The sequence below is a fragment of the Myotis yumanensis genome, unplaced genomic scaffold, assembly GCF_028538775.1.
Source record: "Myotis yumanensis isolate MYYU_CA2020_CCGP unplaced genomic scaffold, mMyoYum1.0.hap1 SCAF_4, whole genome shotgun sequence".
Taxonomy (NCBI): domain Eukaryota; kingdom Metazoa; phylum Chordata; class Mammalia; order Chiroptera; family Vespertilionidae; genus Myotis; species Myotis yumanensis.
This window is the reverse complement of record NW_027223755.1, coordinates 31,003,444-31,017,647: the sequence shown is the minus strand read 5'-3', so window position 1 is coordinate 31,017,647 and position 14,204 is coordinate 31,003,444. Positions and strand designations below refer to the sequence as shown.

At 37.2% G+C, this 14,204-nt stretch overlaps 1 protein-coding gene across 3 annotated transcripts in view; it reads left to right on the top strand.

Moving 5' to 3' along the window:
• ERCC8 (ERCC excision repair 8, CSA ubiquitin ligase complex subunit) overlaps nucleotides 1-14,204 on the top strand; it is a 36,616-nt gene that overhangs the window by 1,945 nt on the left and 20,467 nt on the right. Inside the window, exons 2-5 of one of the 3 annotated variants that reach the window (XM_070412024.1) lie at nucleotides 869-964; nucleotides 2,934-2,954; nucleotides 7,108-7,209; nucleotides 11,526-11,649. In XM_070412024.1, coding sequence (XP_070268125.1) covers nucleotides 869-964; nucleotides 2,934-2,954; nucleotides 7,108-7,209; nucleotides 11,526-11,649 — 343 coding nt within the window. Of the gene's footprint in view, nucleotides 1-868; nucleotides 965-2,933; nucleotides 2,955-7,107; nucleotides 7,210-11,525; nucleotides 11,650-14,204 lie in introns of those variants that run through there. The other 2 variants (XM_070412025.1, XM_070412026.1) reach the window with 2 other exon arrangements.

Below are 14,204 nucleotides of genomic sequence, written 5' to 3'. Positions count from 1 at the left end.
CTCTAAATATCTGAATAAAAATTTAATAAAATACACTCTTTAAATTAAGTTTAAAGGACTGGATAAAGAAGATGTGCCACATATACACAATGGACTACTACTCAGGCATAAGGAAGGATGAAATAGCACCATTTGTAACAACGTGGATAGACCTTGAGAACATTATGCTAAGGGAAATAAGTCAGTCAGAAAAAGCTAAGAACCATATGATTTCACTCATATGTGGGATATAAAACTGAAACTCATGAACACAAACAGGAGTGTGGTGGTTGCCAGAGGGAAGGGGTTAGGGGCTAAGGGTGTCCTAATATATGGTGACAGAAGATTTGACCTTGGGTAGTGAGCACATGGTATAATATACAGATCTTGTAACATAGAAACCTACATTTGAAACCTACATATATTAAGTTTAAGATAGTAATTTCAGGAAAAATTCTTTACATATAATTGTTAGTATTATAAAAATTTGTGTAAGGTCTTTAAAAATCCATAAAAATTTTTGGATGTCTGGTAGAAAGAGACTTAAGCATTACTTGCATTTTTTAAGTCTCCCCTACCCCCCAAGGATATGTCTTTATTGATTTTGGAGAAATAGGAAAGCAGGGAGAGAGAAAGAAATATGGATGTGAGAAACACTAGATTGAACCCACAACCTAGGTATGTGCCCTGATCAGAGTGAACCTGTAACCTTTTGGGCATGTGGGATGATGCTCCAACCAACTGAGCCACCTGGCCAGGGCCTACTTGTGATTTTTGTACTATATGTAATCTTAGTAAGATTAAGGACACTTTTTATGTTTGAATTATTTTCTTATTGTTTAATTTTATCTTTTCCCCCCCTTGTTTAATTTTTATATATTTTTTAAAGGGTTTTGGGACTGGAGTTAAACAAAGACAGAGATGTTGAAAGGATCCACAGCAATGGAGTTAACAGCCTGGACATTGAACCTGTTGAAGGGAGATAGTAAGTTTAAACATTTTTCTTTCTAAGTGAGAAACAGTGAAATCTTGCTTTCTGATTAATTATGTAAAGGTTCATAAATAATTAGTAAAAATTCTAAGTTTTAGAGTTTTAATCTGGTATTACTAATTTTAAATAAATACAGAGCTTCATACCTACAAAATTTTTCCAGGTAGACATTTCCAAACTACTTTAATATAAATATATTCATCTTTAATTCAGAAAGCGTTTAAAAAAAAAAAAAAGAAAGCGTTTAAGTGCTGGGATATGTAACTGTAGTTGCTACTCTCAAGGAGACTGATGGCGGGGGGGATATTAAAAAGTAAAAGTATATTTTAAAACATTAAGTTTTAAGCAAACCAGACTTTTATTTGGTTTTACCACTGATTAGCTGTGTGACCACTTATCAGCTGAGTGACCATGAGCAATTTATCTAACTTTTCTAATTCTTAGTAGCCTTAGCTATACAATGGGAACAATAATACCAACAAGTTTATCGTGAAGATTCATTGAGATTATATATATAACACTAGAAGCTCAGTGCACGAAATTCGTGCCCTCTAGGGGGTGGACCCTCAGTCCGGCCTGTGCCCTCTCACAGTCTGGGAGCCCTTGGAGGATGTCCAACATCCATAGCGCTGCTGTGGAGGCAGGAGAGGCTCCCGCCACCGCTGCTGCACTTGCCGACCGTGAGCTGAGCGGCGCTCCCTCTGTAGGAGCACACTGACCACCAGGGGGCAACTCCTGCATTGAGTGTCTGCTTTCTGGTGGTCAGTGCGCATCATAGCAACCGGTCATTCCACCGTTGGGCTGAAACCAGCCTCGACATCCCCCGAGGGGTCCTAGATTGCAAGAGGGTGCAGGCCAGGCCGAGGGACCCCACTGGTGCACGATCGGGCCCGGGGAGGGATGCAGGAGATTGGCCAGCCAGGAAGGGACTGTGGGAGGGCTCCCCGGCGTGTCCAGCCTGTCTCGCTCAGACCCGATCAGCCGGACCCCAGCAGCAAGCTAACCTATGAGTCAGAGAGTCTGCCCCCTGGTGGTCAGTGCATGTCATAGCGAGTTGTTGAGCGGCCTTAGCATATCATTAGCATATTACACTTTGGTTGAATGGCCAACCGGACACTTAGCACATTAGGCTTTTATTATATAGGGTGATTAGCATGGGACCTGGCATATTACTGGTTGCATTACTCCTACTAATCCAAAGCATTATCACCTATACTTTTACACCGTTTGGTCCATTTCCCACACAACAGCTGAAGTGTTTGGAAAAATGCAAATCAGAACATGTCATTACCCCACTTAAAATTCATCTTGACCCCCACATGACTTCAGGAAAGTTCAAAACCCTTCATGTAGTCTATCCTATATAATAAAAGCCTAATATGCTAAGTGTCCAGTCGTCCGTTCAACCAATGAAAGCGTAATATGCTAATGATATGCTAAGGCCGCTCAACCGCTCGCTATGACGTGCACTGACCACCAGGGGGCAGACAGTTGACCGGTCGACTAGTCACTATGATGTGCACTGACCACCAGGGGGCAGACGCTATGGTAGGTTAGCTTGCTGCTGGGGTCCAGCCGATTGGGACTGAGCGAGATGGGCTGGACACCACCTGAAGCCCTCCTGCGGTCCCTCCCCGGCTGGCCAACTTCCCGCGTCCCTCTCCGACCCTGATCATGCACCAGTGGGGTCCCTTGGCCTGGCCTGAGCCCTCTTGCCATCTGGGACCCCTCGGGGGATGTTAGAGAGCCAGTTTCAACCCGATCCCGCAGGCCAGGCTGAGAAACCCTACTGGTGCACGAACTCATGCACTAGGCCTCTAGTTAATTATAACAAGTGTAGAAGTAACTAAAGAAAAGTTTATCATGTCTTATGTGTAGCATATATATAATGAAGTATTATTACTATTATTAACATTAAAATAAGCCAAGGAAGGGTTGATAGAATTTTATTTTTCATTTACAGCTTCTGTCCTGGCCTCACATGGTAGTATATGAGAAGCATGAAGAGTAAACAAATCCTCACTTTAACACATGGTTAAATCTAAAAGATGACCAGTGATAACTTTTTTTTTCTGACCTTTTCAAGGCTTAACATAACACCTCCCATTCAAGGGAAGCTGTGGGGCATTTGCTTATAAAATAATGCAAATATGAACAGCTAATTTCTTTTGGTCCTGGATTCTGGTGGAAGAATATTTAGTACAGGTTCTCCAGCCAGCCATGTGGGATAATGATCCGTTGTTTCATCTGTGAAATACATGAAGCCAGTAGGCTACCAGTTGACAGATTCATTGAGAAATGTGGGAAATTCTAGATTATATGTGCATGAAATGTGTATGAGAAATATAAGCTGAGGAGTCTTTTTGCAGAGCATATAAAGAAAAGTCAGGATTCTCGCTGCAATGGTTTCCCCCTTCGTTGTGTGGTAAAAATCTACAACTATTTCATTGTTTGCTAAGACTTGTATTTTACATCAAACCCTTTTGGTAGCAAAGAGAGAAATAAAAAGCAAATTGTATATTAATGGAAAATTACATGCTGATATCCTTTTTCTTAAGAAAATCAATGTACATGAAACTTGCCCTAAATACTTGTTAATATTTACCAACCACCATGAGAGCTGTAGTGAATTCACTGAAAACTGGAATGAAAACCAGGATACACAAATCTGGTAAAGAAGTATTTATTTCCAAAGTTAGGAGTTATTTTAAGACATCAGCCTAAAAATAACATTTTAATAGGTGCAACTGCATAGAGTACATTTGCATATCATTCTGTAAATCTCGACTTTTCTTTTATACCTTCTCAATTCTTATAATTACTTTTATTCCTCTTTAATACCAGGTTACCTTTTCCATATAAAAACATAAAGCTGTATCTCTTACTGGGTTTACTCTATTACATAATAATAATCTTACTGTTAAATAATGTCCGTAACATCATGTAGTTCAAGTATAGTCAATTCCAATAATGGTTCAGTTTTTTCATCCAATTACTGGAATCAAGTTTTTGGAAGTCATTCTAGCAAAGATGAAACATTTGGCATTATTGTAAATACCATTTAAATTCAATTTAAGAATTCAACTTTAAAAACATTTGTTTTTGTTGTTATAATACATGTAGTGCTGTGATTTAAAAAAATGCATTTCACAAAGCTCAAATATAAAGCATAAAGGTTTTTGAAATTGGTTGTGGAACACGTGTAACTCACATCTGTTTCCAAATAAGCTGCAACACTTTATCAACCAAACTAAAAGTAGTAGATGTTAAACTTTATAAATATTTCGGTATAGACATAGAGTAAAAACTACAAATGTAATGAAGCTAACGAATAAAAAAAAAATCTATTGCCCACCATCAGTTGGACTTTAGAACTCTTTGATCAAAGAATTTTGAAGAACTGCTTTTAAATTAACCTAATTGTTCTACAAATTGGTATTGAATTTTTCTTAAAACAAGTCTGTAAATTGGTGCTACTTAAAACATGCTGCTATTTCATGAACCCTTTGTAACTGGTTCATCACAAGATAAGGAGCTTGTACCAGAATGTAAATCTACTATGTCACTAAGCACACAGATTAGATGAGCTGAGATTTTTTTTGTAGCAAGACTTTCTCAGTGAAGAAAGTGTGTTCATTTCTGGCACAAGCTGTTTATGGACAAGTACTTTAAATAGCAAAGAAGTATCCTCACAAACCAAGGTGTGAATGAGTGGGAGTAAACTGATACATGTAACTGCAAGATCTGTGTGGTATCAGCATGTATACCAGGGAAGGCAATTAAAAGCATTGGGGCATCAGATAGACCTGATAGCTCTAACATAACCAGCAGTCAGTTGAAAACTCAGCAAGCCAGTTTAACTACAGCAGCTGAAAGTGGGAGAGGATGGCATATTCTGATTGTTCAAGGGGTTCACAGTAAGACCTGTGGAGCTGGAGCGTCTCGGCCTTATATCTCTTTAGCTAATCAACTACAGATCCCCTGTAGGACAGAACCCTATACTGAGGAAAACTACTGGAATAGAATCCAAATTAAGTAATATAGGGACACTAGAACAAAGGAAAAAGATGGCCAAGATAAATGTGGGAGAGGTAACAAACCAGGAAATCTCAGAAAGTAAGCTGTCATATTTTGAGCATCTTACAAAAAAAGAAGAAAATGCTCTAGAAGTAGAAAATAGAAATATTCTAAACCAAGTCTTCCTTCTAAAAGTTTGAGAAAATATTATGTAAAAATGAGAAAAGAACAGATTAAAGTCAAATTACATACAAAATTATTATAAGAACAAAGAGAGTAAGTAAATGTTATGTACCAATAGACCACACAGTTGTGCCAGAAAGATATGCTAATAAAGTAATGAGAACTTTAACCTAATATTTCAAAACTAAAAGTCATTTTTAAAAGATACAATATATGAAAGAATAACATACGTTGTAATTAGAAAAACTCAGAAATGAGATGATTAGATTCAAGAAAAAATTAGGAATAAAAGAAAAATGTTTCAGAATTGAAGAGTAAAGCATAGGGAACACAAGCAAATAAATACAAGATATAATGCCTTAGGTGAAGTTGGAAAGAAGGAGAAATCCTATATAATAAAACCCAAATATGCAAATCGACTGAATGACGGAACAACTGGTCGCTATGATGCACACTAACCACCAGGGGGCAGACACTTAATGCAGGAGCTGCCCCCTGGTGGTCAGTGCGCTCCCACAGGGGGAGTGCCGCTCAGCCAGAATCCGGGCTCATGGCGGCGAACGCAGCGGAGGTGGCAGGAGCCTTTCCTGCCTCTGTGGCAGTGCTAAGGACCCCTCCCCTCCTCTAGTGCACGAATGTCGTGCACCAGGCCTCTAGTATTAAATAAAAAAGAAATGGAGGCCTAGGGTGGCAAGGTGTGGGATGGAGGGGGTTAATGGGAAAAAAGGAGGACATCTGTAATATTTTCAACAATAAAGATAAATTTAAGAAAGAAATGGAGAAAGGAAAAGGATTTGAGAGATAGAGACATATATAGATGACAGGCAAAGGAGTTCAACTACATATACAATAGGAGTTCCCGGAGAAGAGTCCCAAAGGAAAAGAACAGAATAAATATTAAAACTATAATCCAAGAAGACTTTCCTAGAAGAAATAAGATCTGAAATTACAAGTAAGGGAAAGAAAATTATGTTAGCAAATATTTACATATTTTGGGCTTTATCCAAAGAAATGAAGTTTCTTATCTAAGGTGTTCAAGGAAATAAAATGTGAATCAAAGATTTTATATCCAGTCAGATTTTCAAGGGCAGACAAATTGTCACTAACGTACAAGAATTCAGGGAATATGGTTCTTGGGAGTCTACCAGAGAATAAAATCAGAGAACCAGAATGAATAGTCAGCAACATGAGGATTGATGGTGAGCAATAATATTAGCAAATAGCAATACTTTATATAGATATATAAATTCATAGATCCGTATCTCTTCCCTACTTGATTTTAAACTCTGGGAATCCAGGAATCATGCCTATCTTGTTCACAGTTGTATTAGCAGAGTGCCTAGCATATTACAGGTCTCAAAGTTGAATGAATTGAGTAAAAATGTTCATAATGGATAGAATCTAACATTTATTGATAACCATTTTTTTGCCAGGCAATATAAAAGGCACTTTGCATATTACTTTTATATTTACTTCAACTTTATGATTTAGGTGAAACTGTCCCCCTTTTCTAAAATGTTTGAAGACTGAAACAGGTAAAGTAATTTGCCCAGGATCAGATAGCTAGCTGACATCAGTAATAATTAGCTAGTCTATCTGATTCCATTTCTATTTAGCACAATTATAATTAGGACATTTAAAATTACTTTATAATATTTTACTTTCTAGTAAGAAATATCTTTTGCTATAATGTTTCTACTGTCCCCTCTTTTTGGTATCATGAAGGTAAATTTTAAATGATCACAGCGAATCTTTTCATATTCATTCTGCAAATATTAGATTAAGAAAATTTAGTTTATTGAAGTCTAGATTAAGTTTTACTTGATACTTGTGGGCATAATATATGTGGATTTTTAAAGATCAGTAATTTTCAGAAATATGCAAACATAAATAATTGAACTACATAAAATGATAAATGTTAACTTTTTTATTATTAGCATGTTATCAGGTGGTTCAGATGGTGTGATTGTACTTTATGATCTTGAGAACTCCAGCAGACAACCTTGTTACACATGTAAAGCAGTGTGTTCTGTTGACAGGTGTGTATTAAAAATGTAATTCATTAATTTATAAAAAGTTGAGTGTTTTTTGCATCAAATGCAAACTATGAAAATAGCAGTCATATGAATGAATGTCTCAAGCAACTTGTTCACATGATGTATTTACTTGGGTATTCCTTGACATTTTCTTAAAAAATAATAACAAATTTAGGTGTAGTTGTTTTTAATGAGACTTTCCCAAAACATCATTTTTCAAAAGGATTTTATTTAAAAACTTTTGATTATGTGCTTTTAAAAAAATATATTTTTATTGATTTCAGAGAGGAAGGGAGAGTTAGAGAGAGAGAAACATCAATGATGAGAGAGAATCATTGATCGCTGCCTTCTGCAGGCTCCACACTGGGGATGGAACCCGCAACCTGGGCATGTGCCCTTGACCGGAATTGAACCTGAGACCCTTCAGTCCTCAGGCCAGTGCTCTGTGCACTGAGCCAAACCAGCTAGGGCTGATATGCTTTTTATTCTCTACTTACGTAGCACGCTTCAGTGAGTTATTAGCTTTTAGTACCACTTAGAGTAAGAGTCATTTATGAGTCTCTCAGCTAATTATAAACACAAATTAGATATTTCAGTTGATATTAATAGAAAAAAAATAATGGCTAGAAGCAATGAATATACTGGCAATCCCTCATCAAACAGAGATGCACATGCACACACAGCTCTCTTACCTCTCTACTTACTTAAAGCTTCCTAACTTAAAAACATACCTCTTTTTGTCTTGAGTTTTCTGACTATTCTTTACTGTCTTTCCAGGCTTGTGAGAATTATTTTTAAGGCTTTAATAGACTGTTTTGTGGTTGTTTTTTTTAATTTTTAAATATATTTTATTGATTTTTTACAGAGAGGAAGGGAAAAGGATAGAGAGTTAGAAACATCGATGAGAGAGAAACTTTGATCAGCTGCCTCCTGCACACCTCCTACTGGGGATGTGCCCACAACCAAGGTACATGCCTTGACCGGAATCAAACCTGGGATCTTTCAGTCCACAGGCTGACGCTCTATCCACTGAGCCAAACCGGTTAGGGCTGTTTTGTGGTTTTAATAAAATGTTTTATTTGTTCATAATGGTCACTTCTTGTCACCTGTATCTGATCTGATGTTGAAAAGACCTTTGAATTTACAGAAGGAATAGGTGTTGAGAAAATGCTTTTAAGAGGAAAAAGTCATGAACATTAATATAACAACCACTCTGTATTAAAGGTGTTCCCAAGGCGTTAGAAGAGGTGTGTGAGTCCATGAAATGTTTAAGAGATTTATGATTGTTTCTTGGCTCTGGTGCTTCATTTTGGAAATACTGACTTAGGAAATATTTCTCTGAGCCTCCGATTGTTCTTACAAGGTTTCTGTGAGAAATGAAATGTTATTTAAATGAAATACTATCTTTCAAAAAGCACACTGGAAACTTTAAAGCCACTGTGTGAATTTAAAGTAATGAAGTTATAGGGAAACTTAGTACAAAGCAAGCTACCATCTAAAATACTCTGAAAATGTGGTTTCTTATAAAAATTATACCATTTTATAGACTTCACTACTTCCAAAAAAAATCTAAATTTTTAAGTGTAGAAAAGTCATATTAATTAAATTCATTTTTATCTTGTTTTATCTGAGATAACATTTAGCAGTTTAATTTGTTATATAGCAAAATAGTATGTGTATGTGTGTGTATATGTATATGTATATGTGTGTGTGTATGTGTGTATATGTATATATATATATATATATATATACCCCATGCTATATAATGTTATTCCATGAAGACTATGATCTGCTTTTCTGGTGTGTAAAGTCAAGTAAATGCGTAGTGTATCAGCCTTTTGCTTTACTTTGGATTCACTCTGTCTTTTAAAGTATAACATAGGCTTATAGTAAGCATCTTTACAAAATGAGTTAAAGTAGCATATTTATATCCAAAGACTTTATAAACTAACTTTAAAAATTTCAGTAAAAAGTGTTGTTGAGTTAATGTGGCTTAGATGGTTTCCTGATATTTATTTTGGCTTTACTTAATGTATTTGTTCTTGAGCACCAAAAAGGCTTTTTTCCTCTACGAAAATTCTTATTAAATGTGAATGAGAATAACAGATCATACATAGTAAGGGAATAATATAGTATTTTGTCCTATTTAAAATTGAAAACATTTTCAATTTAAAATATAAATGAGCTTTTATTTGTGATCACCACATTAAAAATTTATTTTGTTTAAAACTGGAATATCTCTTTGTAGATCAAGATTCTTGGGAGTAAATAGAACTTAATTCTGCTTTTCTTAAGCAGAAATTTGTTGGAATATTGGTTAAAAAAGAAATTTATTGGAAAGATAATTAGTTTCTCACATAACTGGCAGGAATTTGGAAGAATTAAATGTAGAAAGTGAGCAAAAGCAAGAGAAACTACGATAGGGAACACCATCAAGGTTATTTATTCCACAGGAACAATTTATTTTCTGCTACATGTCACCAACACAGAGTCTAAACTCCACAGCTATGAATAATTGCTAACTATCCCTGGGATTTGTATTTATTACTGGCTAGAGTTTTAGAGTCCCAGGCAGGATTGATGAAGTTCAGGACACATGCCCATACCCTTACTGCCAAGGGGAAGGAAAAGAGAATGGAGTCCCTTGTTTTCTGTAATAAGAGGCAGGGTCCTGCCTTTCAATAAAACAAAGGGGATCTCCCCAAAACAGGTGGAGTTTGCATACTCATACTCAGCAGCCAAGAAAAGAGCACGTATCCATTACAATCCACCCATTTGGCTGTTTAACATCCGTATACACCTTTCTTCCCATGCTTACCCTTCCTTTTTTGGGGGGTGGGGGGGAGGGACAAAAAGTTCCAGCCTAACCTAATCACGTATTCACTATATGACCAAAATATATCATCCTCTTCCCCAAAGGGTGATGACCCTAAGTCTAGTTAGTTACCACGTTCAACTCTAGTTCAAGATAATGTCCATTTTCCCACTAGTTTTACATGATCTTGTATCAATAATATGCAACCTCTGGGCTCAATTAAATAGTTAACCTATATAAGTTAATGGAGTTAAGAGAGAGGAAAGAAGGGAAATTAAATTAATGCAGTATATATAAGTATATCTACATATGACATAGAAAGAAAATATGGATAGGCACTATATTCCTTTTATTTTTGTAACTATCTCAAGGCCAGAACTGGCACTTAAGACTTTCCTTTTTCATGTTCTCATTCTTCAGGTAGCACACAAATGTGCAAGGTCCTTAAGTTGGTATTGTGATCCAAACTTTCACCTTAAGGAATAGGAACTCATGCTGGTCCTATCTTCACCCAGTTGCAGTTGTCTTCTGTTAACTTTTATCTTATGGAAAATTTCTAACATATACAAAAGTAGAGTAATATAATGAGCTGCATACCCATCACCCAGCTTAACTACTATCAATTATAACTAATCTTGTTTCATCTCTACCCACACACTCTGAGAATTGTTTTGAAGCAAATCCAGAATCATATCATTTTATTCATAATTATTTATATCTCTAGAAGATAAAGACTTTATCATCATAACCACAGTATCATTATCTCACACAATACTTTTTTATATTAAATATTCAGTAGGTGTTCAAATGTCCTTCCATTACCTTATGTTTCTTAACAGCCAGCTTGTTTGAATTAAGATTCAGTACAGTGACACATATACTGTGTTGAGCACTTGCTCAGAGCTTATACTGCATCTTTTAGGACTACACTTCACCCTCACAGGTGTATTGTAGCTGATATCATAACTGCGTCATCACCTGACCATGCTTCTATGGGTGATGGGTTACATAAGAGTGGTTAATCCCATGGGCATCGCAGTTGCATTTTTTGCCATAGAGTAAGTTCCTTCATCAGAGATAATATCGTGTGGGGTATCCTGGAAGTATGTGAGGAATTCAACAATTCTAAGAATGACAGTGCTGATAAAATGATAGTGGGAAGAGCAAATCCAAAACTAGAATAGGTATCTCTTTCAGTAAGGAAAAATCACTGTCCCACCATGAACAGGTCCAGTGTAACTGACTGATCCCTCCAGGCTGCAGTACTGAAATAAGAGGCCTCTCATTTTAAGAGCTTTAGTAGAAAGCAGGCTCCCTATCACACTAGGGAAGCCTAAAACTAGAGATGCCTGTACATTCTCTTTCCCTGGACAGCTAGGACACAGTCATGTGACCTAGATTTGGCCATTCATATCATCCTTCCTGAGACTACTATTTGTTAATATAGTATCAGCTCAAACTCACATAAGTCAGTTATCTCTAAATTTTGGTTGCTGTTTTGTAGATATCATCCTGATGTTCACAAATATAGTGTGGAGACTGTACAGTGGTATCCTCATGACACTGGCATGTTCACATCAAGCTCATTTGATAAAACTCTGAAAGTATGGGATACAAACACATTACAAGTAAGTATATTAAAACCTTTCCAAATGGCTCTGTAGGATGATGAGGAATTTAATTCTAAATCTTTTTGGTGTGATTATTTGCTAAGAGGTCATGTAATAGATGTGAAAGCACTATAATGATTAAGGAAAGTTAGGTTATTTGAGGTCATACTTTGGGGACTAGATGTATAACATTGGGCAACCTATCTGTGTTGCAGTTTCCTCATATGTAAATGGGGGCAATGATTGTTCCTTATAGAATGGTCATTAAGATTAAATAGGTCAATATTATCAAGAAACTAGATCAGTGCCTAGCATATAGTAAGTGCTCAAAAGCCATTAGCTATTATCTTTATTATTTGAAACTACTATGGTCTTTGGTAAAAAGAAGGAAATTGGACTTATCTCCTATTGACCTAAAAACGGAAAGGAAAAGAAAGTTGTTAATATTATAGCTTAGTAAAGGTCAACAATAGATAATAGTTTTCACGATATTTGGTCAAATTTATATTTCTAGTGTTAATCTTTTCCCTGTGCTCTAGTCCCATATTTCTCTACCTCTCTACAGAACCGCTGCTCAAATTTAACGTGTTACAAATTGATCACTCCTCACTTCCATTTAGTCCTCAAATCTTAGCAGTCTTTCTTCTAATTCTCATATTTCTCTTTCACCATTATCGTATATCTAGACTACTACTAAAAACTGCTAAATGGTTTCCCTGCATTTTTCTTCCCACATTTCCATGGTAAGTTCTACCTCAGAATTAATCTATATATATAAAAAGCCAGACACCGTAACGCTGTCACGACCATAACGACCTAATGACTGGTCGCTATGACACCCACTGCGGCCAGCAAACCTGCCTGATCCGGGCCAGATTGCCCCCAACAACCCAGTCTGGGCAGCCAGGCTCCCATCAATCAATGGCAACGGCGACTGGCGAGCGGGTGGAAGGCAAACCTCTTGGTTCCTCCTCCTGGCTCTCAGGTTCCAATTGATCGGTGGTGGCGGGGTGGAACTGGGGGCTCACTAACGGCAGAACATGGCCCTGATCACAGGCTAGGCCTAGGGACCCTGACCGCACACAATTTCGTGCGCTGGGCCTCTAGTCTTATTATAAAACAGTCATCCTGTCTTCACCCAAACCCACTACTGTCTCCCATTGTTTAAATTCAGCCTGACATTCTAAGTTTTCAATAACCTCTCCCCTACTCTCTCAAACTTAGCTTCTACCTCTTTTCCCATAAATGATTTGCTGCCACTAAATTTGTTGGGGTCCAGCCCCAGCAGGTCCAGGGGTTCCCAAAGGTGTGGACAGAGTTGGTGAAGAATGAAGGACATGGCGACAGCTTTCAGAGGATCAGCATAGCCTGGTTCTCCAGCCAGCTTCTCTTTTTATTCTCCTGTTACATCTGTATTTATACCATTTGATTTTAATCCTATCCATTCTATTCCAAAGGTTAGGGCGTTTGTTATCTCCATTCCAAGGTCACTACTCTACTGCTCTATTAAGCTACAAGGAAGTAACTGAAGGAGATTATCCTAAGTAAAGATTATGTAACTTAAGCATGATTGTTCGTAGTTAAGGTGATTAACTACCCGCCTGGTACTTAGTTAAGGGGTTTTACTGATTTATTCCCTTCTTTAGTCCTGTTAATCCCTAACTCCAGGGGAAAATCCCCACCTGGGGAAACAACCTTTCTCGGGGAGGTGGTCCTGGTTAAAACACATAGAGCTAAGAGGGGGAGCAAACATATGCCATATACGCCAGGTCCCTTGAGACATATGCTGTGCAGATGTTTCTTCCCTGCAGCGACTGTGTCAAGCAACAAGGATGGACGGGCCTGCGGCATAAATTGTTCTCCTTTTGCCTTCTGATTATATCTTGACTATGTTGTACTCCTTGTCTCAAGTCCCCTACCCTAGGCAACTTTTTCCTTCTCGTGCTTGTCTTATAACTGGAAATTTATACCCTATGATCAACATCTTCCCATTTTTCCCACTTCCTAACCTCTGGTAACCACTGTTTTATTCTGTTTCTATTGGTTTGGCTTTCTTAGGTTCCACATATAAGAGAAATCAGCTGATATTTGTTTTACTCTGACTTATTTCACTTAGCATAACACCCTCAAGGTCCATCTATCTTGTCACAAATGTCAGGATTTCCTTCTTTATTGTGGCTGAATAATATTTCTATATGTCTATTAAATAAAGATGCAATGCACATGGGGTGCATATATCTTTTCAAATTAGTGTTTTTGTTTTCTTTGGATGAATATCCAGGAGTGGAATTGCCAGATCATATGGTAGATCTATTTTTAACTTTTTGAGGAATTTCCATACTGTTTTCCATAATGGCTGCACCAAGAGTGGACAAGGGTTCTCTTTTCTCCACATCCTTGCCAACATTGTTACTTCTTGTTTTTGATAATAGTTTATTTTATCTAAAAGGTATGAGGTGATACCTCATTGTGGTCTTGGTTTGCATTTCCCTGTTGCTTAGGGATATGCACATGAAAAGGTGTTCAACATCCCTAAGCAGCAGGGGATCTAGCCAAAACCTGGGCATGTGCCC